General features: G+C 54.1%; 1 protein-coding gene across 2 annotated transcripts in view; it reads left to right on the top strand.

The window, feature by feature from the left end:
- Positions 1-270: 270 nt before the first annotated feature.
- Positions 271-22,454, top strand: part of SELENOI (selenoprotein I) — a 31,238-nt gene continuing 9,054 nt past the window's right edge. For both annotated transcript variants that reach the window (XM_050895148.1, XM_050895149.1), the window contains exons 1-6: positions 271-318; positions 17,209-17,277; positions 17,601-17,709; positions 19,535-19,609; positions 20,086-20,348; positions 21,893-22,001. In XM_050895148.1, coding sequence (XP_050751105.1) covers positions 271-318; positions 17,209-17,277; positions 17,601-17,709; positions 19,535-19,609; positions 20,086-20,348; positions 21,893-22,001 — 673 coding nt within the window. The remainder of the gene's footprint in view (positions 319-17,208; positions 17,278-17,600; positions 17,710-19,534; positions 19,610-20,085; positions 20,349-21,892; positions 22,002-22,454) is intronic.

Below are 22,454 nucleotides of genomic sequence, written 5' to 3'. Positions count from 1 at the left end.
GGTATCTGCCAGCAGCAAGCGGCGGCCCGCCAGTACCGGCCGGCCGCTTCCCCTCAGAGCCCGGCGCCCTCCCACCCTGCAGGGGGCGCCCTCCCGCAGCCGGCCCCTCGCCTCGCCTCGCCTTGGCCGCGCGGCGGGCGGGGCGCCGTGACGTCACGGCCACGCCGGGTGGGCCGATGCGGCGGCGAGAGGCGGGCTACGGCGGCCGGCGGGGGTCTGGGCGGGCGCGGAGCGGCGGGACCGGGACCGTGACCGGGCGGCGGGGCCGCCATGGAGTACGTGACTGCCGAGCAGCTGGCCGGTTTCGGCAAGTACAAGGTACCGGCGCGCCGAGGGGGTTGGGGGGGCGTCGGGGGCCTGGCCGTGGGGCTCGGAGCTCGGGGAGGGGGGAGCGCCTCGGGGCCTGGCGCCGTGAGGTGGGGGTGTCTGAGGGGGGCCGCCGTGCCTGGGCGGGGGCTCTCGGGGGACGCCGTTTGGAAGGGAGATACATGGGGGGGGGGCTGCAGTGGGGCCCGGTGCCGGGGGTGGGGGGGTGGGGGTTAGGTGCTGTGGAGAGGGGTGCCGTGGGACTCTGTGCCGTGGGGGGCGGGAGGTGCTGTGGGACCCGGGGTTTGGAGGGGGGGAAGCTGTAGTGGAGCCTTGTGCCGTGGAAGGGGGGAGGCGGGGGCTGCCGTAGGTCCTGGCCCCGTGGAGGGGGAGCCGTGGGGCCCGGTTTTGTGGGGCGGAGGGCAGCCGCAGTGGGGCCCGGTGCCGTGGATGAGGGGTGCTGTGCAGTGGAAGAGTGGTTGTATGAAGTGTGTGTGTGTCCCCCCCCACCCCCGGGTGCCCCACCATGAGGTCCAGGGCAGCGTGGTGGGTGCTCGGCTCCGTGCAGGGCCACCCACTCCCATGCGCAGTTCCCCGGGTGGGCTGTGCCGTGGGGCCAGTGCAACGCAGTGTAATGAAATGCTTTTCCATTCTCCTTTCCCTCTCCCCCCCCAGCTCTTTCCCGGGGGGGGGTGCTGGGTGCAGTGAGGACCAGTGCGGTGAAGGCGTGACCGTGCGAGATGTGGGACCCCCTCCACGCGGGAGGGGGCAAGGGGACCCTCGTGTGCCCCGCAGTGAGTCAAGGGGTGTCTGCCTGCAAACTGGGCTCCCCCCCCCAGCCTGTTTCCCAGCAGGGACGAGGACGCCACGTGCGATGCTGCGGGGTACAACGTCCGGCTCAACGCGCTGCGAGCGTGTCTGTGTGCCAGGTGGGCACCCCCAGGCTGTTTGCCCCCGGGGAAGGACAGGCTGTGTGCCCTGCAGTGGGGTCCGGCATGGGGACAGCGTGATCGCACGCCAGCTGTGCTCCCCCAGCCGTGCTCCTGGGGTGGGGACACGCCTTCATGTCCTAAGTACGGCACGGTACAACATTACTGAGTGTGGTGTGATCACGTTCAATGCGTGTGCCGCCCCCGCCTCCCCGTCTGTCCCTGGGAGTGGGGGGCATTGCTGGGCGCCGTGTGGGTGCGATTGGGAGCGGTGCTGTGGCAGCTTGCGGGTCCCCTCACCCCTTCCTGGGCTGGCAGCGACGTGGTCAAGAGAGGCGGCTGTGGCGTGTCACCGCACGCAGCGAGGACGGCACCTTGCCAGGTTGTGCTGTGGCCGCCCCTGCCGGGAAGGGGCCACAGAGGAGGGAGCTCTGGGCGCCTGCAGGTCTGCATCGCGGTGGGAGCACAGCCGGCCCAGGGGTTCACCCACATTTAGCTCAGCACCGTGTTGCTCCTGCCCTGTGGCTGCTCCCTGCACAGTCGGACCCACAGAAACGTGCCAGAGATCATCCCCGTCTCCTCGTGCGAGCGTGCCAGTCTGTGTCTTGTTCAAAGCACTGGAAACCTTTGAAGGAAGCCGCTGTAAGTGCTATGAGGCTCTGCCGTGGCAGTTTAAATCCCTAGGGGCTGATTTTGGACCAAAGTATGTGGCATCCTTAACACAGGGGAACACTGGATTGTGTGTTTATGTGGAGGGGAGGGTGTTTGCCATATTTTTTCTTCTCCCACACTAGCAGTGAAGCTAAAAGGGTTCACCTCACCTTCTCCTTTGCTTTTGCTCTTGTTCTAGGATCCATCACATTGGGCCACGTTGCAGTCGTCCTTCCGGGGTGGTTCGTGGGGTGTCATTTAAGCGTGCAGGACGGTTAGGACAAGTCTGATGCGTTCAGGGAACGAAGCAGGTGACGTGCTGTCTTGTATAGCTGGGTGAGGCTCTCTGCATGGGTCTGATCTCCTCCTGGAGCAGTCTGTGGAGGCAGGAGTGGTCAGGGCTTGCTTGCACTCTCCTTCTGCACACTCAGAGCTGATGAGGTGGAGATAAATGGACTCAGTAGAGCGAGTTTGACCAATGTGACAGGTTGCATGAGGTTCCCTGTGGAAGATGGATTGTACGGGGATTCGTCAGTAAACTTGAAGTGTGTTTAGAAAGGCAGTGAAAGATAGCGGTTTTGTGTGGGTGCTGGAAGAAGGTAAGCAAAACGCACTCAGCTTTGAGCCAGGCCTCCCAAAGTGACTAATTTTGCTCCTGCGAAGACAATGCTTTTGCTTAAAGAGAGAGACTGTTGTGTGTTCAGCCTGTTTCCAGTAGTGCCTGCAGGGACCTGTGGTGTTGCTGCCTTCCCTCTCAGTACCTGTGCGGTGAGGAGGGGGTCTCCACCCTCTACAGATGGTGCTGGCAGTTGAACTTGGGAGGGTCCAGATAACTGCAGCAACCTTCTCGTTTGTGTAGCAGGCACCAAAGACCTGCTCCCACATCATGGTCTTTCTGAAGACGCCTCTGATGGAAATGCCCTTGCAGTTAAATCTATGAACAAGACCCTGAATGCAGACCAGGGCGAGGAGGAAAGTCCCATCAGCCGCTTACTGTCACCAGTTACGCACTGGCGTTGTGTTTGCTGGCCTTGGTTTTGGATGGCATAGGGCTGAAAAGTGTAAGCGGGTCTCTGATGGAGGTATCGCTCCCAGCCTGGCACAGCTGAACCAACAGGCAGAGGCCAATAAAGCTGTGTATGCCCTAAGGGCAGGAGTGCGGTCTTACTGGCAGAAGTAGCTTTGCTCGAGAGATTGTGGTTTTACCGAGTCAATAGGGACCTTGATAAGAGTGGGCGGGTTCACACATCATTTCTGCCCTAAGCTGATGCCACGTCTTTGCGTGCTCGTCTGGGCTGTGCAGCACCGGCAGCGTGAGCGCCTGCGGGTGGAAGTGCTTTGCTGGAGATGGCAATAAACTGTATTGAGAAGAGCAATCGGTGCTGACACACTGGACTGCCGCAGTGGGTAATGAAGCCCCAGTCGGTCTCTCTGCAGTGCTCCCTTCCTATGTGTCTTGTTTGCTTGGGGAGCTTTTTTTCCTTTGCTGTTTTAGCCTTGAGAAAGCGGCTGATCCAGGCACAAATCTCTGATACTGGGTCACATATTCCAGCCTTGCTTTAGGCACTGAGGTTTGACCTGCTCTGGCCTTTCTTTGCCTTGAAGGTGTGACTCTGGATCCATCACCGCTCTGTTGATGAAAAGCCGGTTGACCTTCTGGGTACAACTAACTGTTCTTGCCCGTGAAACTTCTGCAACAGCGTAAACTGTCATCCCAAATGGACAGAGCAACGAAGAGGCAGTGTGGGATGTGTATGGATAGCAATGCAAAATAACGGAAGAGTAATTTAGCTGTTGCTGAGCTGCTTTCTCTGCCTCGTCCCCAAAGTCGGCCTGTGTTTTTAACCTCTGTGGTGGCAGCACAGCAGGTCACCCGAGAAGGTGGCTCACGTTGTGTAACTTGAATATATACCCGAAGCCAGCGTAGCTGGAAGGCAGCTAGGATGAGCGATTGCTCTTAGGTGGGACCAGCCAAAGAGGTGATGCATGGTCAGAACCAAACCCTCTGCAGGAAGACTCCTCCAGTTCCTACTGCAAACAGCTCTGCAGCCTTTGACTCTGCCTCAGCCTTTAAGCTGTGCCTGGAAAAAGCTCTTCAGCCTGCACGCGGTAGATTTGGAGAAGAGCAAGCAGATTCAGGGGGGTGTGGAGGAGGCAACATGTGTCCAAGGAAAGGAATATGTCCTTGGAGAGGAGCTAGTGTCCCTGGAGCTGATACAGCAGGAGCAGAAGAGCTTCATGCAAGATGATCCACAGCTTTCTCCAGCCCTGGCTGGTTTACTCTTCCCGTTGCTGCCAGGAGCGCATATGGGAAGCGGCGCGTCAGGAGTCCAGATGGTTTTAGCTTTGCAGCGTGCACATTTTTGCTGGCTGGGGGAGAGGTAGGTGTATGCTCCTTCTGTCACAGGCTGGCTTGGTGCCACGGGTGGTAGGGGTGTAGAGGGAACCGTCCTTTCGCTGCTCTTGAAGGGACACTGAAGAGCTCCTCTGCCTGAGGAAGCTGTGCAGCAAAAAGTGCAGTGTTATCGGAGAGTTTTTAATTGTACCTCTAACACTTCTTCAGTAGGAGACTGTGTGATTTGGGTGTAGCGTACGTACCTTTGGAGACAATTTAAGTTAAGCTAACCTAAAATGGGAAGGAAGGGTTTCTCTGCTGGAACAAATACATCCTTTGTAGCTAACGCATTACAGCCCTGCCTGGCGGCAGCGTGCCGAGGCTTCCCCCGAGGAGACGCTGTACGCGGCAGTCAGAGAGCCGGACAAACCCTAAGCGTGTCTGCTCCAGCACTTCCTCCGGCTTGTCAGCCTAATGTAGATGACCGATGCTTCTGGCAGGGCGGAGGTCGTGATATCAAAAATAAAGCCTTTGTTTTGTGGCTGTAGAGCAGGATGCATGTGTCAACCTTCCGAAGAAAAGCCAACCACACGCTCTGCTGTTGTTGAGTGTTGAATGTCCTCTGCCAAAACCAGACGCTCTGTTACTGTTAAGTATTGAATGTCCTCTGCCAAGAAAGATGCAACCAGGCACTGCTGTTTCGGAGAGTAAACCTTGCAGTTGGATGCCAGAGGTCAAGATCTGCTTCTTAAAAACCTGTCTGCACATCGCTTTCTGGCAGGCTTCTGGGCAACCTCCTTCTATAAATTTATGAGGAGGGGAGAAAATGGGACCGTCTGGAACATTCACAGAGGTGTCTGCTCCTACTTTGCTTTCTCTAGGAGAGACACCTACCCCTTTCTTCCCTCCAGACTGCCTCTGAGCCCTGTTTTCACAGAGCAACCCAAACAACTCTCCCTTGTGCAAGTAGTCTCTGCCTTTCCCGAGCATGGTGCCCAGAGCTGGATGCAGCGTGCGAGCTGGAGCCTCGCCAGCGCAGCGGAGAGGGGAAGGATGGCTTCGTGCATTGCATACAGCACTCGTATTACTTCTGCTCATGCGTCTTGATGAGCTGCACGTCGCTTTCTGCGGCATTGTGACTCTTGTGGCTCATGTCAGTGGGTTGGGAGGCTGCGCTCGCAGCTGCCAGGGTGCCAAAAGCAGCTATGGGAAGTGAGACTGACTGCAGGTGAGGGCAGAGTGCTGCAACTTCACGTTGTCCTGTTAGTTACAGACAGCTTCGATGGTTTGTCACTGTCTTTTTGTATTCCAGTCACGTGCCCTGCGTTTCCTGTAGCCCTTCCTTGCCCGGTGTTGTCTGAGCTGCTTGTGATTCTGCTTTATTCAGCTCTGCCCTGTGGGGTCCTCCACTGTACTGGTGTCTTCTGGTGTGATGGAGTCGCTGATGACTATTCCTGGGGCATGTCTTACAGCCAGACATGTGGTGGCTGTATGGCTCTTTCATCCAGCTCACGTAGGAGCAGGGAAAGTACTCGAGTGATGTGTGTTGTGTATGAGGCTCTGGCCATGTGTGTAAGTAGTCTCTGCTTGTGTGTTTTCCTCACCGTGTGAGCTAGGTGGGAATGCAGGTACGAGCCTCTGTTGTGATGCTGTCTGGACCTCGGGCTTCCCTTAAGGTTGCATGTTATCCTCAGGAGTAATGGTTTGGGGGAAATGCCAGCGAAGGAGGATGTGGGAGTGCTGCTCCTTACATGTGGCATGGGAGGGACACGAGAGGGAAGGCAATGATACGTGTCGTGTTTGGGTCCAAAGGTTGGACAGGCTGGTGTCTCACCCCAGAAGCTTTGGGAGCAAGTATGAGTTCAGTAAGAGGAAAATGAATTGGGCCTTCGGAAGTGCCTTTTATAGCAAAACTGCTGCACGCTAAAATCCTTTCATTTCTGTGTCCTTGCTTCTAAGCAGGAGCTGGTGATGGCAGCCCATGGGTAACACAAAACCAGCAGCAGCACGGGGGAGGCTGGCGGCAGCCTGCTCGCTGGTGGCTCTTGTGAAGAGGTTCTTTGTCTCGTTACCTGCGTGGGCAGTAAAACAAAGTCCTCTTGGTGTCTGCTGCCACGTGCCTGCTGGGCTGAGGCTTGGCAGCAGCCAGCAGTGCTCAAGTGCTAGAAAAAGTGTCCAGACTCGCTGCTCATCCCAGCTTCTCTCTGCAGTGACCCGCGCTTTGCTGTGGGTTTGGCCGGCGATCTGCTGTGAGCTGGTTCCGTTCTCGCAGCGCAGAGGGGAGTACCTCGGCAGGTCCCAGCATCGCTCTCCTGCCGAGGTGTCCGGCGTAGAGCTCCCCAGAGCAGCCACTGCAGGATGGCTGCAGCAGCGAGGGGCGACATCTCTCGCCTTGGGAAAGGAGGGCTCTTCTCCAATTGCATGTTCCTGAGGGTGGAGAAGGTATCTTGTGCTGAGCATAGCTGTGTGGCTGAGAACATGCAAGCCCTGTGGTGGGTTCATACATAGCAGAGATTTTGCACCAGGAGGTGCTGGTCTGTTATCCCAGGAAGAAAGGCACTCAGACTCTGTAAGGTGCCATTTAAAATGCTCTTACTAGAGCTAACACTGCAAGGAGAGAATAGTATAGATAATCCTACATGCCTTTAGATGATGGGAACCCCAGGTGGTGTAGCATCAAATGGGCCTCTGATCCACATGCGGCGTGCTGGGCAGACCCCATACATAGAAGATATTTCCCTCATTTTGATCATTTGAGCTATTATAGGATTTTCTTACAGGAAAACAACTCTATTCCTCGTGTCCAGTGTCAGATGGAAAGGATGTTCGTGAGAGCTTCCTGCTGCACTTCTAGATAAAGGCAAGGACAGGCGGGTGGCCCAGACAGTGATGCCAAGTGGGAGCTGCCCACAGGCTCCTCCGCTGCAACAAGCTGGCTGAGTTTATCCTGTGGCTGAGGGATTTGTGCAGCACAGCACGGGCCTGGGCACGCTCAGGCTGATGGCGATGTGGGTCGCTGACCCCTCGAAGTACAGCAGTCTCCTGGCCAGGGTCACTACAGCGGACCGGGTTTGCACTATGTCAAGCATGGTTGTCCTGCAGTGTCAGATGAGACCTTAGCTTGGGAGACCTGGTGCACTGAATGCACCAAAGGGCTAGACATCTAGCTTAAAGGATTTCCTTTTATTGTGGAAAGTACTCTCCTCCTGGATGCTCTTCTCCCTTTTCTGCACCCTTCTTCCAGGTAGGAACCCCTGATCTCCTGGGCTGTCACCAGCCCAAGCCAGCACCGGCAGCAGACCTGCCAGGCTCTGCAGATCCACGAGTTGTGTGTGTATCACGCTTTGGCTGTTGATTGAACAGTTTCTATATAGGTCCCTTAAGCAAACAGCATGAAGCAGGACTGCTGGTCCCATGTGGTGTCCTCTCTGCCCTGAAGAAGAGGGTGCTCTTCTCCTCAACCAGCCTCAAGAAATCCTCTTGCCTTCAGACTTCAAGTGCCATGGAGAGCAGGGCTACAGATGCTGCGCTGCGGGAAGCAGATGGCTGGAAACTGTCCCTGGCAGGCTTTTATAGACTGCTCTGGAAATAGGAGCCCTAAAGAGATCTCTGCAGGGTTTGTACTGCTGAGCAGACACCAATGTATGCCGGTGGCAGTTCAGACCAGTGGAACAACAACAGAACTGGTAGCCAGAGCAGCAGAAAGGAAAGCTTTTTGATGCTAGCGATGTGGATGTGAGGCTTGAGGCCATGGTGGTTAAAAGGCCAGTATTCCTCACCCCCAGCCTGCCACCTTCTGCAGGGTCCTTAGCAGGAAGGGTGTGAAGGAGGGGAAGCCTTTGAGCCCTGTTCTTGAATCACTTAACTCCTTCCCCAAGGGCTCTTTTAATTGCTCGGAGACTGTGTGTCTGTCTGCCTTTAAACAGCACACAGCTTCCCAAGGTGCTGCTCGGCTGCGCTGTGTTGCGGAGGGTGCTGTAAAGAAGTCCAGAAGTCCTCCTAGAATCCATGACTTCTAAGATGGGCAGCTGTAAAAGTTAGAGGTGTTTTTCTTCTTTCTTCTCCTGTTCTGCAGTTAAATTCAGGGTTTTGAACCTCTGCCCAGCTTAGCGTGTCCCTTGCAGCTCTTGTCTGAAAACTGCCCAGCTGCCGTGGTTGGAGGAGACAGTAGCAGCGCTTATAGGTTAACTGGAAACAACCTGGCTCACGAGCCTTAGCTGAGCTTTTGCTCTGTGTTAAGCAGTGAGATTGAGGGTAAGGGATTTATCTTGCTTTCTAGACACTTCTGACGTGTGTTGTAAGGTTTTGAGGAGTGATGAGCTGGTTTCACTCCTGGGACCTAGTCTGGGTGTGGGTACATCTCTTCATCTTGAACAATCCTGACATTGCTGCCAGCAGCTCGGGGTGCTGTTTGCTGCTGCCGCGGGTCTGGTTTCTGAGTGGTGGCCTTTGCTCTACAGGGTATCAAAGATACTGAACCATGTTTTGGTGGAGGATTCCCAGACTCTCTGTTTTTAGCCACTCAGTGACAGTGAGGAAACCCTTTGTGGTTGGGGACCTACTGCTACTTCAGTCCATGGTGGGTTCTGCAGGGTTTCCTAGGAGGAAATTCAAACCTCTGTGGGTTTTTGTATGAGAAGATGACTCGCCCGGGGACACGCAGCTTGGCTGTATTGGCTGCCAAATAGCTGGTGCATCAGCACGACTGTCAGGCCAGGGCTGCTCTTCTCTGGGTGGTTTGGTTGATGCTCACAGGGTGAGGCTTGTGCTGCTGCAAACCACCTCTCTGCCCCTTCCTTCTGGGGAGGAGAGCTGTCTTTGTTGTTTGTGTGGGCTTTTTTTTTTACTGTAGTCCCTATCCTTAAAGGCATGAACTGGGCAGCTTGTGTGCACAATGGATGCGGGTAGTGGAGTCCATGTCCTGTCCCGTGGCAGAAGCCCTCCCGGCTCTTCTCTTGCTATGCAGGTGAAGGATGCAACTCCTGCTCTGCCCAGCTGGCTGCCCACATACCTCTGCATCCTTTGTCCCACCTGAAACAGAAGATTGCTGTCCCCAGCTGATGGTTGGGGACATCTGCTAAAACCAGGTGCCCTTCTCATGGGTGTGAGTGCAGTGGAGGAGTAGGACGCAGAGCTGCTCCTCAGCAGACTTTTGCTCTTCCAATTCCCTTTAAAAAGAAAAAAAGTCTGCTATTTACTCTGCATTTTTGCTTTGGATATCTGATAGATCTTTGCACGCACCTTCCTCCTTTGCTGTCCTGCTTGGAGTCTGCTGTGGTGGTTGTATGCATCTCCCGCACCCTCTGTAGGGAGCAGGCAGCCGGCTGAGCGCTCCGGCTCTGCTGCGCTCCCCCATCCCTGTTGTCAGTGTCAGCACAGAGCCGGTCCCAAAACGAATGACCACAGGGATGTGGAAAGGAAGGAGGAGTTGAAGTGGGTGACACCGATCAGCGTGCTGGTGTATTCAGCTGTTTGACCCCTTTCCACGTGCTGGAGGAGCCTCCCTAGCCCTGTCAGAGGGACAAGGCTGGCGGATGGCATGCGGAGGAGAGCCGGGTCGCACCTCTTGCCTTGAATGCTCGCCCAGTGTCGCAAGATGTGCAAAGCAGTCACTTAAAAATAGCGTAGGCTGCTTGTCAGTCCATCTTTGGTCTCTTTAATTGCACTGAAAGTTTACTGCAGTGTTTGTCGGTGCGTGTTGAAATCTTGGCTACAATGAACTCCATCATAAAAGTCACTTTCTGCTAATTAGCAGCAAGTATTTGGCTGTTGGGACTGTTTGGAAGAGAACCAGAGTGCATTGTGGAAATTAAAGTATCACTTCCCGTAGCTGGCTCAGAAAATGGCTGCGTTATTAGGGCTTGTATAATTGACCTGACTTGCTGCGCTTCAAGTCTTGCACAAAGCAGGATGTCAGGGCTTACAAAGCAATGCATCTTTTTTTCTGTTAATTGTGGACAGGCGGGACGAGGGATATAGAGAGGCAGAGTGTTATGTGCTATCGAGGGTTATGTGCTTTGGAAAACAATGTTTTGTTTGTGCCTTTCACATAGGCTGTGTCGAAACTTGAAGGTAGTCTTCCCCCTTCTTCCCTGCAGTGCCTTGCTTCATCTGTAATCACCTCCTGATGTGCGTGGGCTTGTGTTTTCCTTTGATAGGTATGCTTAAAAGTTCAACTTGATTTCTTCTTCTTGGGATTGTAACGAATTCTCCTTTCTGGCGCTGACTCGCGTATTCTCCTGGTTGGTGGGTTGGCATCAAACCCAGCTCTTTCCTGGATTCGGCCCAGTTCTGCTGTGGCCTTGTGGTCCTCTGGAGAGGAGACTGGGGCTGTGATCTTGCAAGCATCCGCACCTCCCCGGTGGCTCACGGCCTCTGCGAGGGGCAGCCCAGCCTGGAGGGGCTGATTCACCTCGCTGATCCAGCAGGAAACGGGGTTTGGGGTGGTCTGCTGGGTCTGAATGTCCTCGGGAGGGCACAGGGTGGATGTCGAAGTGTGCCTGGGGATGGAGAGCGGCCGCTGCCTTCTCCCCTGCCCCCTTGCCCGGGTTGCACTGCCATGCTCACCCTGGTCCCTTCTGTTCTCCTTGGGCACTAGGAGCAGGCTTGCAAAACTAGTCTGACCTCCCTCTCAGGTACTTCAGCCCTCTTTTTTGAAGTCTGAAACAGCTCTGGCAGCAGCAGGAAAGTCTTTTGGCTGTCGCAGCGTTGTTGTAACAGGTTTCCTGTTTGTGTATTTTTGCTTCTGCCTTTTCTTCCTCCCCCCGTTTTTCTTCCCCAGAGTCACTGCTCTGATCCCTTGATTCCCACTCCAGAGGCTCGCCACTGGCAGATCCTCCTCTAACTGCATCCCTGCCTCGGGCCCCTGAAGGTTCATCTTTCCCACTCCTGTGCTCACCATCTGTGCATCCTTTCTGCAGCTGATCACCTCGAACTGTAGCAGAAGTGGTGGTGACCCGTATTCATGGATATTTAATGCTCCCAAACAGAGAGAGCTTCTGGATGCAGTGGAAATTGGCAGGCTGTTTGCTGAAGCCTGCCATCAACGTCAAGTGTTGCTCTATGTTACGTATCTGTGGGGAAATGATTTCCCCCCGCAGCATGGTGTTGGGATGGGGTCAGGACTCGGCAGTAGGGTGGTGGGGCTGGCTGCCTGCTCCGTCCCACCGTGGGGTGACCTCGGTGCCAGCACGGAGCTGCAGCCCTTGGGATGAACTGGCTGGAGCTCACATAGCCAAGGATTGACTCGAGTGTGGGCTCCCTATCAGCTGGGTCTTTGTAAGGTGAGCTCCTGGGGTGACTACCCGCAGGTCCCTTCATGAGCCGCTGTGCTGGAGAGCGAGTCTGGCCCATGGAGGGGCCGGGTCTGGGTTAGACTGGGTGGAGATGTGCTCTATATCAGCTCTGCCTGGGCCACTTGCTGATGCTTTGCATCCAAGCGTGCTTGTTTTATCCCTCTGCAGTCCCTCTGCTCTGAGCTTTAATTGCTAGATGTCTAAAACCTGCGTGGTAAAAAACAGGCAGGAGGAGGGAAGCAATGCCGGCATTGAAGCTTGAGCTGCTGGCTGCTTGGGCAGTCCTCCCGGCCACGGGGCAGGCAGATGAGACATCCTTCATGCTCTTTTCTGTCTGCTGAGCTGCTGCTGCTCGTGGTGGGAGCCAAACCCGTCGGCTCGTGTGGTGGTTGCGGGTTTAGCACTGCCAATGTGCTCCCTTCTTATGCCAGCTGAGAAATGACCTTAGAAAAGATAAACAGGAGTCAAGTTAATAAGTACCGTTAAAGCACGATGTGACTTCTTGTGCATCAGCGGTGTGGGCATAGTGCAAACGTGACTTGTTTGCACTGGCACAGCTCTGCTCAATTACGTTTGCCAGGGTTTGTCGAGTTCGCTGCCTCCTGGCTTATCTCGAGCCTGATGGGAGAAGGCTCTTACCCTTGAGCCCTCTTCGTACTTAAGGAGATTTATAGGAAACAGCCTTATGGACTTGCTGGTGCTGCTCTGCCGAGGCTCCCTCTGCCCTGCTCCTGCTGCTGGTGCAAGCAGTGAAACGCGGGCTCATGGCCGGCAGTGCCGGCTGCCATGGACCTTGCCGGAGTGCTTGTGAGCAAAATGGGGTGTACAAATCCATCTTTGCTTGCTGTCCCCAGTGCGGGTGCCTGTGCCACCAGCGCTGTCCTCCCCCAGCCCACCCCGGATCTGTTGCGGTGTCTGACACTGGTGTGCCCAGGGCACCCGTGCGACAGTGTTTGGTCTGCCGCTGGCTCTGGGTAACCAGATTACTTAAAAGTGGGATTGTTTTTCTGGACAGGAAGGCTATTAGTAGAATCTGGGCTATAAATCTGTATTTTTTTCCTCCTTGGATGCATAATTGGATCTTCCAGAAATGTCCTGGTTGCATGATTAATGTGGTCTTTAAGTTGTATGAGCCATTCGTGTCTCTAAATCCCGTAACGACACCAGTTAGCTCGCCGCTGCGCCCGTGATGGCACTGTGGCAGCCAGGACCATCTGCCGGCTGTTGGGGTGCCCTGTGGCACCCTGCGGGGTGGCTGGATGGAGCGAGCTGGGGGCTGAGCGATCCCGTGGCTGTCCTGGCACAGACGGGGCGCAGGGGAGGCTGCTGCTGCATGGTGCGAGTGATGAGATTGTTGCTGCAAAGTTGGCTTTGCTCTTTTCTTAAGAAGTTTAAAACCAAATCCTGATGGGACTGTCTGGGCTGGGTTCCCTCCTTCCTGCAATCGTAAGAAGCGGTGTCTGCATGCACAGTGCTATTTTAGAGCAGGGCCCGTTACAAATGCCTGTCTGCTTTGAGAAGGAGGCTCTGGGGCATACGAAATTCCTTCTGTGCACTTGCACTTTTGGTTTGACCTTCTCTCCCTGAAAATGAGGGAGAAATCAAGAGTCCTAGCTGGTGGTAGTCATCGGCTGTGATAGAAGAACGCCTTGGAGAAGGATAATAGTCACATGTGTGAGTCACTAGACCAATGCGTAGAGATCCAAAATGGAAAAGGTGATGCTAATTTGCAGTGAGGATGGGGTGGGTGAATGACAGAGTCTGGTGAGCTAAAACACCACTGTGTTTATAGCCTCCAGAGTGTTTCATCAGAGCAACCGCAGCAGCTGAGTGCGAGACAAGCTTTGGGGGAGTACGAGCTCCGTGCCTCAGCCTGGTGCTTTCAGGGGCTGTCGGGCGCCTTCCTCAGCTTTGCTCCAAGGCACAAGCGTGTATGAACAGGCAGATCGAGACAGATATCCTGAGCCTGTATTTCTCTGGGAATGTCAGTCTCCAAAAACGTTGGCCCTGGAGGGCTGATGCAGGAATGAGGAACCTGGCTGAGGGCTTCCTTCAAGGACAGGCTGCTGCCTCCGTCACCAGCGTGGCGTGACCTGCTCTCTTCCCATGGCGTGGGCTGGAAGGTGAGTGGCCAGAGGAGTGAGAGCTGCAACTGAAGCATCTCCACAGCTTGCTTTGGTTCCAGCTCTGACCACGCAGAGGCCCCACACCCAGAGGAGGTGATGACCGTGTCCGTGTTGTCTGTCCTTGCCTGTCCTTCCTTCTTTGCCCACTGCCAGCATCCCCAGCAGCGCTGCTGGCTTGCTGTCCCCTGCGGAGCAGAGAGCTCGCATGCCGTGCAGGTCGGGAACCCCTTGTTGCTAGTGCAGAAAGGTGAAAAGGTGGTAGGAAGGAAACCGGATGATGAAAAGCAGTTGCAGGGAGGCTGGGTATGGCGGATGTTTTTTAGTTTTGTAGTTGAAGGTGCCTGGCAGGTCATTGGTATTCTGGCAGGTGGCTGTCCTGGGCAGCCAGCCTTGTCCTGGCTGCCCGGGAGTGCCGTCCCTTAGGGTGGCAGGCAGCCTGGAGCCAGAGCCAGCCTCAGCTCGGTCCCTTTGGTCTGTTAGTGTCCTCCGAGCTGGCAGAGCACCTACCTGCTTTGCTCAGCAGGCAAAGAAGTGTCCCTCCAGGACACTGTTTGAAGCTGGGGTGGTTGTATCGGCAAACCCCTGCAAAACAGCTGCCCTCTCTCCCCAGAAATGGGTCATTCTAGGTCTTTGAGTTCTGCAAGCAAGGTGGGAACGTGTGTGACCATGGGGAAAAGCTGCTTATTGACTGTATTCCCCAGCCTTTGCGGGGAGAGGAGAAAGCTTCCCAGGACGTGGGCCTGGGGAAACTTCCCCGAGGTACCTTACAAACACGAGCTTAGAAACTCCAGAGCGCTTCCGCTGCCTTGCTCCAAGCATTGCGTCTGTTTTCTTGTTCCAGGCTGTTTTGGGGATAATGAGATTTAATCAGTCTCCAGCTCTCCTCCTCCCCTAACCAGTGGTTCAAATCCTATTATCTCGTAAAGCGTTTGGAATTCTGTCCCCCGATATTGCATTAAGCTGGGATGGAAATTCCTTGCGGCTTAAACCTTGCCTCTGTACGGCATTGAGTTTGAGGTTTTGTTGCTGCTTGCTCTGCAGCTCCTATGGGCTTACTGTCATGGGGATGTAAGCGCTGGGGGTAACCCCCAGTGAGACGGACTGATCCGTCATGGGGAAGGCAGGGAGGAGCTGGTGGGGGTGCAGAAATGCTTGCCACGGATGGGATTCACCCAGTTAGGAACAAATGCTGTAAGCTCTTAGCCTGTGTGCTCAGAGCCCGGCGAGACCTGGTGGCATCTGTCTGGTGGGGTGTTGCTTGCCCTTTCCCACCGCTTTCTTCCCAGCTTTTGAAACGGGCAGACTGCTTCGAGGGGAAATAGGGTTTCCAGCCGAGGAGAGGAGCACAGAGGGAGGAACAAGCCGTGGGTGCAGAGACGGTGGCTAGTTGAACGCTGTGGGATAGGTGGGAACCCGGAGCTGCTAATGGGTTTCCTTTTACCAACCAAACTCCCCTTATCTTGAGGGGTGCATAGGTTATGTCCGTGGTGGTGCAGGAGGGGTGGAGGCTTTGATTGCTTTCCGTGACGCTGCTCGTTACTTTGCCCCTGGGATTAGACTCGCGTGGGGTGGCGGCAGGTGCCGATGCTGGGGAGCTGCGTGGGTGTTGTCCCAGCCGTGGGGCTTGTCGCCCAGGGTGGGTGGGTGCCGGGAGCTGCCCTGCTTGGCACCGAGCACATGAGCTGAGGAGTTTCGTAGCCTATGAAATTTGTCTTGGGATTCTTATCAAAGTGTTACTTGGGGACGAGGACTTTAGACGGGGTAATCTTTGGTAGGAAGGGGCTGTGAGCTGGAGAGCAGATAACAGCTCGTGGTGCTCTTGAGAGCCAAATGATGTCAAATTTTAACTTTCTAACTGGAAACTGTTTCATGGCTTGTCTAGGGCTTTGATTTTTATTTCTATTTTTATTTTCCCCACCGCATGCACACCCCAACCACCTCAAATGATCTAAAAGCAGCGGGATGAGAGGTAAGAGCTCTTCTTCCCCATTTCCCAAGGGCAGCAGCAGCCTCTGCAGAAATCTCAGCTCCTTAACGGAGCGGAGCCCTTCTGAGGAACCCTCCAAGACACGTCCTGCGTGGGGTACCCACGGGCCTCCTGGTGTTCACCCACCAATCCTCCCCCTTTGGAAATGCGAGCTCCAGCTTGCCGAGCTGGACACAGGCAAGGAGCAAGATGCTGATCCTTCACCAGGTCAGTGGGCAACTGCTTCAAACTGCTCTGCCCTAACTGAATAAGGAAAAATGACATGGGTCTTACCTCCAAACAGTGAAATCTTGTCGTCTGTTCTGCTACCATCACTGCTCCCTTGCTGGCCCCAATCTCTGTCCCTACCTCCTGCGGTGGGGCTGGGAGCCCCATGTCCCGTGGTGCCCACGAACCAGCCCAGGTCGCCTGCGTGGCTGCCCTGGGAAGCTGGTGCCTCTGCGCCTCTCTTTAGTGCCAAATGACCCTCTGTGCCTGAAACCGTGATGGGATGTGCGGGATTTGGAGATACTTGTGGATGCGTGGTGGTATGATGGTGTACATGGTGTTTTGGAGTATCTGCAGGACAAAGGAGGGAGTTGAAGACCTTGCTCATAAATATCTGCTCTCTTTCCCGGAGGAGAAAGTCTCTTCCAAGTGACTGGAGATGGGTGAGACAGTGATAGCTGCCATCTCAGTGGGCTTAGTCCTTGACTGAAGCACGCCAGCTCTTGTGCAGGACCTCTGGGGTCAGTCACTTGTTGTGTCTGGGTCGCTCAGAGCTGTCAGCCCAGAACTTGTATCCCTTGAAGCTCCCCGTTAGTATCCTGCCCATCAGAGAACAGTCTCCTGTTTTGGGGGCCCCACCAAGGGGGCTCATCGCTGTCCTCCTGCAGACTTTGGCAAAAGGGTTGCCGGGGTGTGAGAGCTAAGGAGCCTGTAGACCAGCGGGGCTGCAGGAGCGGCCCCAGCTCTCATGGTTGGTGGGGAAGTCTCCCCCTGTCCTTCTGCATGGTGCCTTTGGGTGCTGAGCCGACAAGGTCCCTGGTCCTGCTCGTCTTGTGGAGCAGGACTCTACAGGGTTGCTCAAGCAAGAGCACACCAAGCTGTCCTCGGTGGGTCGGTCCCACAGTGTGGGTGCTCGGGGCCACGGGACTGTTGCTTCTCCGGCTTGTGAAGAGTGCCACCAGGCCTGCGGTGTAGCCATCGAGGTGTGGGGCTCTGGTGGGTGCATTGGCTGCAAAGGAGGTCGCATGTCCTTGAGTCTCTTCCTGCCTTCCAAAAACCGTTGTGGTGGGCATGCTCTCTTCTCGTGGGGCTGCTCCCCGTGGAGGGGAGGCATTGGGTGCAGGCGTGAGATGTGCACCTGAGAGCTGCCTCTGTGGGTCCATGGCCAGCGTCGCTGGAATTGGTGGGTGCTTTTTGGGTTGTTTAGCACCGTCCCTGGTGAGACTCCGTCCTTGACCCAAGTGTTCTTGTGATACCAAGACTCGGGTAGCAGGTGTCCTCACGGAAAGCTCAATATTCAGGATCTCTGGCTTTTTGCAAGTGTTGGTGGAGCCCTAACTATTGTTTTTTGTTTTTCCCTTGTCGTTCACAGTACAGTGCAGTGGACAGCAACCCCCTGTCTCTGTACGTCATGCATCCCTTCTGGAACACGATAGTAAAGGTGAGACATCCTGCCCTGAGTGGGACAGCAAAACTCTAGTCGCCACAAAGTCTTCTCTGTAAAACTGTCAGCTGAAAAGCCCTGCTTTGTTTGTGGTGCAACTAATTACAAAGGGTGCTGCCTTCCAGCCTGCAGCCTGCCCCGAGCTCACAGCATTGCAGCCTAAAGCTTCCTGCTGCCCCGTGATACGCCAGATGCGACTAAGCAGTGTTGTCTAACACCCAGACGATTGTAACCAGGTCTCTGCCATGGCTGGGAATCAGCACGTGGTCCTTATTATATGTTTTAATGAGTTCATGTGTTCTTTTGCTGCTTTCCCATAGATCTTCCCTACCTGGCTGGCCCCAAATTTGATAACGTTTTCTGGCTTCCTGCTGCTTGTCTTCAACTTCTTCCTCATGGCATACTTCGACCCTGACTTTTATGCTTCTGGTAAGGCTGCACGTTCCTGTTTGGATGCGAAGCATCGGAGTGGTGAAATCTGTCACCTCCTCTGCCGTGCCTTCTGGTGCTCGTTGATGAGGCCTCTTAGTCTGGGCCTTCCCAGAGGCAGGTGACTGTGCCAGAGGAGGGACAGAGTTGAGGGGTTGAACTCGCTGGGCTTTGACGAGGACTTGTCCGAATATGACACCTTCCCTCCGGCTGCTGGGTGGATGTGAGCCTGGCTGGCAGTGTGTGGGCGAGGGAGGAGGAAACAGCCAAAAACTTGAGTAGGAATTGGCTCTGCCTAGAGAGCAGACAAGAACTCAGTGCCCTTATTTTAAAACCTGACAGGGTAACGTGGGAAACTCTGCTTCCCTGAAGTCAGCAGGTTCTTTGCATCACAGCTAATTGCCCTCTTGCAAAAACATGCCAGCACCACATTCAGACTAACAAAGGCAAAATCCTCTTTCTCAGTTTCACCATTCTGCGCGAGGCAAGGATATGCACAGCTTTAAACTTTTTAACAGTACCCGTGTTCATCTGTTCGTGAATCCAAAGGTTCAGTTGTGTCCCCTTCCTCATGGGGGTGTCCCAGGGAAAAGATTAATACCACATGATAACTCTCAGTCACTTATCAATAGCTTCCTCTCTGTATTTTTCTCTCCCTTTGCCCCTGCCAGGTTTGGTTTAGGTTGCTCAGAAGAGTTCACCTAGTTCTTCTAAAACTGGGCCAGTCATGAAAACACAGTTAAGTGGGAAAAATACTGGTTTCTTGGGATTGCCTTTATTGGTAGGTAGACGAGTACTGTTCTCAGTATGCCAGGCTTTCAAAAGCTCGGGTGGCATCAGTGGCTGTTAGCTAAGATTTGGACTGTGTTTTGGTCCATGAGCCATGGGAAGAAAAGCTGACAGTAGCTCAGGGAAAGAAGATTGGTGTGAGAATCCCCAGGACATCAGACATCCAGAAACTTGGGCTCTGCCAAAAGAATGGTGAAGCTCATGCTTTGGGACCCTTTTACACACGTGTTATGCATGTCCTGCTGGGAAAGAGAACTTTTCATTTTGCTGGTGAGGCCTCCAGAAGCTTGTGCCTTCCCTCCTTGCTGGATGGTTTTGTAAGACGTGATGCCCTCCGTTTGCTGCTGGAAAAGCACCATCACGCTGCTCTAAGGAAACAGGAGGTGGCATTTCACAGAATCATTGTTCCCCCTAGGAGATCTCCACGTGCCCTCCTGCGAGGCTGCTGCCAAGAAGCCGTGCCTCTTCGGGCTTTTTTCAAACGCACCTTTGGGCTCCCTGAGTTGCAGACAGCTAAGCTGGCTATCTGCTGAAACAGTGCTGGAGGACGGGGAGATGTTATTAAGGAGGAACTCCGTTTCAGTTGGCAGGATGCAGACTGGAGACTGGGCAGGGAATCCTGACATGTTTCTGCAGAGGCAGGGTGTCGCCACATCTCAAAGAGGCTCTGCTTGATGCTCTATGAGCAAGTGATCGAGGAGAGTGTGATCTGCACACACTTCCCTGTCATGCATTTGGGCTACAGTTGCTAGCTGCCGTCACCAGTTCTTAGATCCTGTGACTTTGGGGAGCCGGGGACAGAGGACAAGTGTGTCCTGGAAAGCAAAGTCCTCGGTGGCCCGGTTTCACGTGCTGTTGTGGAAGAGCTCTGTCATCACGTCCTGGAAAGCTAACATCTCAGTTTCACTGTTTGAGTTGTGTAGGTGCTTTGTCTTGGTGAGCTGCCGGTCCTTGTTGCTATGCCTCTTGTGCCAAAATAAACCCATTGAAAGTACGTACTGAGCTGTCCTGACTTGGGTCTTTCTGATCTCTGCAGCTCCTGATCACCAGCATGTTCCGAACGGAGTGTGGGTCGTTGTGGGTCTCCTCAACTTCATTGCCTATACATTAGGTAAGACTTTATCTAGTTGATTGTGGGGGTTTGTGTCTGTCATCCGTTTATGCTGCGGCTACGTGTCGTCTTATCTCCGAGCCCATTGAGAAACTTCTGATTCTGGGCTTCTGCCATGCACTAATTCAACTGCTGCTCGGGCTGCTAGAGCAGTTTCTGGGAGCTGCTTTGCAAAGTGGATAGAAGGAAGTTGTCCCAGAGCAGCTGATGTGAAAGGAGGATGCTGGAACTGACTTTGAGACGAATTGTGAAATTCTGTCTTTGGTCTGCTTTAAATAAAGATAATCTTGTCAGACTATTGCATTTTTCAGTCTCAAATAGAGCAGAGGGGTGGGAAGCACACTCGCCATTAGAGGATGGAGGTAGTGAAAGCTGCTGTTCGCTGGCTGCCTGCACTTTGTCAGCTGCAAACTGGCCCATTGCTTTGTGTGGGGGTGTCCAGCAAAACTCCCCACTTCTTCTTCTTCTCTTCCCAGATGGCGTTGACGGGAAACAGGCTCGCCGGACCAACTCCAGCACGCCCCTGGGAGAGCTCTTTGATCACGGCCTGGACAGCTGGGCATGCGTGTACTTTGTCGTGACAGTCTACTCCACCTTTGGACGGGGCTCCACGGGTGTCAGTGTCTTCGTTCTCTACCTCCTCTTATGGGTGGTCTTGTTTTCATTCATCCTCTCCCACTGGGAGAAGTATAACACAGGGATTCTCTTCCTCCCCTGGGGATATGACATCAGCCAGGTGGTAAGTACACGCCGCAGCCGCTGCTCGGCTTCAGCAGAAGCTCAATGAACTGCTAACATGCCTGGGGTGCAGTAGTGCCCACCGAGGTGTGCGAGGGATGCGTGCAGCTCTGCTACGTGTCCAGAGCCTTCTAAATCAGTCACTGCAATGCTCTCTGGAGGTGGGTGTCTTCCGCCTGTCTCCAGGCATCGTGGAGGAGGAGAGCTTTCCAAGACTGCTTGCGTGACTTTGAGCTTTAATTGCTTTAATGAGCCGGGGTCATGTGGCACTAGAGTTCAGCTGCTCAAAACCATTAGATCCAAGGAGGTTTGTGCAGGTTTTTATTTTGTTCTGAGTAGCTTTTGTAGATGGGATTCTCCACAAAAAAACGAGGCTTGAAGAATGGACGTTGCCTTGCGTTTCCTCTGCCTGGTTTCTGCTGTCCTAAGATGTGTGTTTTGGCCACCTGAATTGTTGCTCTAGTTAGTTTCCTGCATTCTACCAGCATGGGTAAATATAAGTCTAGAAGGTTGGGGTGCCTTTTGGCACTAGCAGGATGCATGCCAAAACGTAGCAGAGTAACTAATTGGCATGTTAATCACTGTGCCTGGAGCAAAGGTCCCTGGGGAGGTGCCCCTCTGTACCATGGTAACTGGGCAGTCGATGTTGAGACTGACGGTGATGGACCCGTTGGTATGTTGGCGTGTCCATCTCTCATGAAGGACTTCTCTGCAGGAGGCTCTTTCTGAAGAGCCCATCAGAACTGGGAGCAAGCTCTGGATGATACAGTTCACCTTTGCTGCTGGCAGCTGCCCTTCCTCGACAGGGTGCAGCCTCACGGCACCGCGCAGCACGCAGTACTCCTGTATCTTCTGGCTTATCAGATGCTGGGTGGGAAATGCAGCAAGTTGGAAGGAGAGTGTAATCAATGCACCTGCATTAATTGCAATAATCATCTCTGCTAGTAAAAGGAGACTGTAGCTGGTCCCCTCTGACTATACTCTAACCCCCTCTGACTATACTGTGACCTCCTTCTCCAAAAGCATTGCTTAACCCTAGTGCTTTCGGATCTCTGCCTGTTGCAGAAAGGCAGGGGGTGGAGGGCTAGCCTGCCCTGCAGCATGCTTCACCCAGCTTCAGGGTTACTATTAAAACTGAAATATCCCTTGTTAGCTTTTTTCCTATAATTGCTTCAGCAGACGGATAAGAAGGAGTCCCTGAACAAACCCTCCAGGGTCACTGCAACTTGTAGTATAAAACCTCTCTCTCGTGCTTCAGGCGTCTCGTGAGTTCAAGCTGTGGGAGGGCATCTTTGCTCCTGCTGCGAGGAGCAGCTCCTGGTCGTATCCTTCTCAGCAGCTCGGCTACTACACTTATTAGACCTGGTCTCGTAACACGGGATGTTTGTGGATTTTTAAAAATTTTTCTCCTCCCTGCCGGTGGGGAGAACTGAACGTGATGTAGCTTAGAGAATACTTCTCGAGCTGCCTTGCGCTGCCGCGTCGGGTGCTGCCAGACTCGCCTGTCCGGTTGCTCACGCCTGCTTGTCCTGTGCTTTCTTTCAGACCATTTCAATTGTCTACATAGTGACAGCCATTGTGGGAGTTGAGGCCTGGTATGCACCTTTCCTGTTTAATTTCTTATATAGAGACCTATTCACTGCAATGATTATTGGTAAGAAACTCCATGTTGAAGCCTGTCTTTTAAACTCCACCTTTTTAACAAAACCCAATGTCTTCATTAATGATAACGTTGTTCTGTTTGCTGTAATGAAAGCTCCTGTAGGCTGTTATTGAAGTGACTAATTGAGGGTGTTCTTGCAGCCTGCCCTTTCCCAGGATTTCAAAGTATTGTTGTCTTCTGCACAGTTACTTTGGAGAAGTTAACTCCAGTCTGCCTGGGTCTGTGTTGACCAAAAGAGCAAGGAAGCGAAGCGCTGCACTCGTGCCTCAGATATATTTTTGTGCCAGTCCTGAGGGTATAGGCGCATGCTGCTGCTCGGGGGATCAGCCCCGGTGCTGCCTACCTGGGGCTAAGGGTTTGTGCGGACAGACACAAAATGGTTCCTGGCCTGGAGCGGTGTAGTGGGCAGATGAGAGCGGCTGAGGGTTGTGACTGCTGCTCAGG

Source organism: Gymnogyps californianus, chromosome 3 (assembly GCF_018139145.2).
Source record: "Gymnogyps californianus isolate 813 chromosome 3, ASM1813914v2, whole genome shotgun sequence".
Taxonomy (NCBI): domain Eukaryota; kingdom Metazoa; phylum Chordata; class Aves; order Accipitriformes; family Cathartidae; genus Gymnogyps; species Gymnogyps californianus.
Note: the sequence above shows the minus strand (reverse complement) of the source record. Positions and strands in the feature narration are given on the sequence as shown.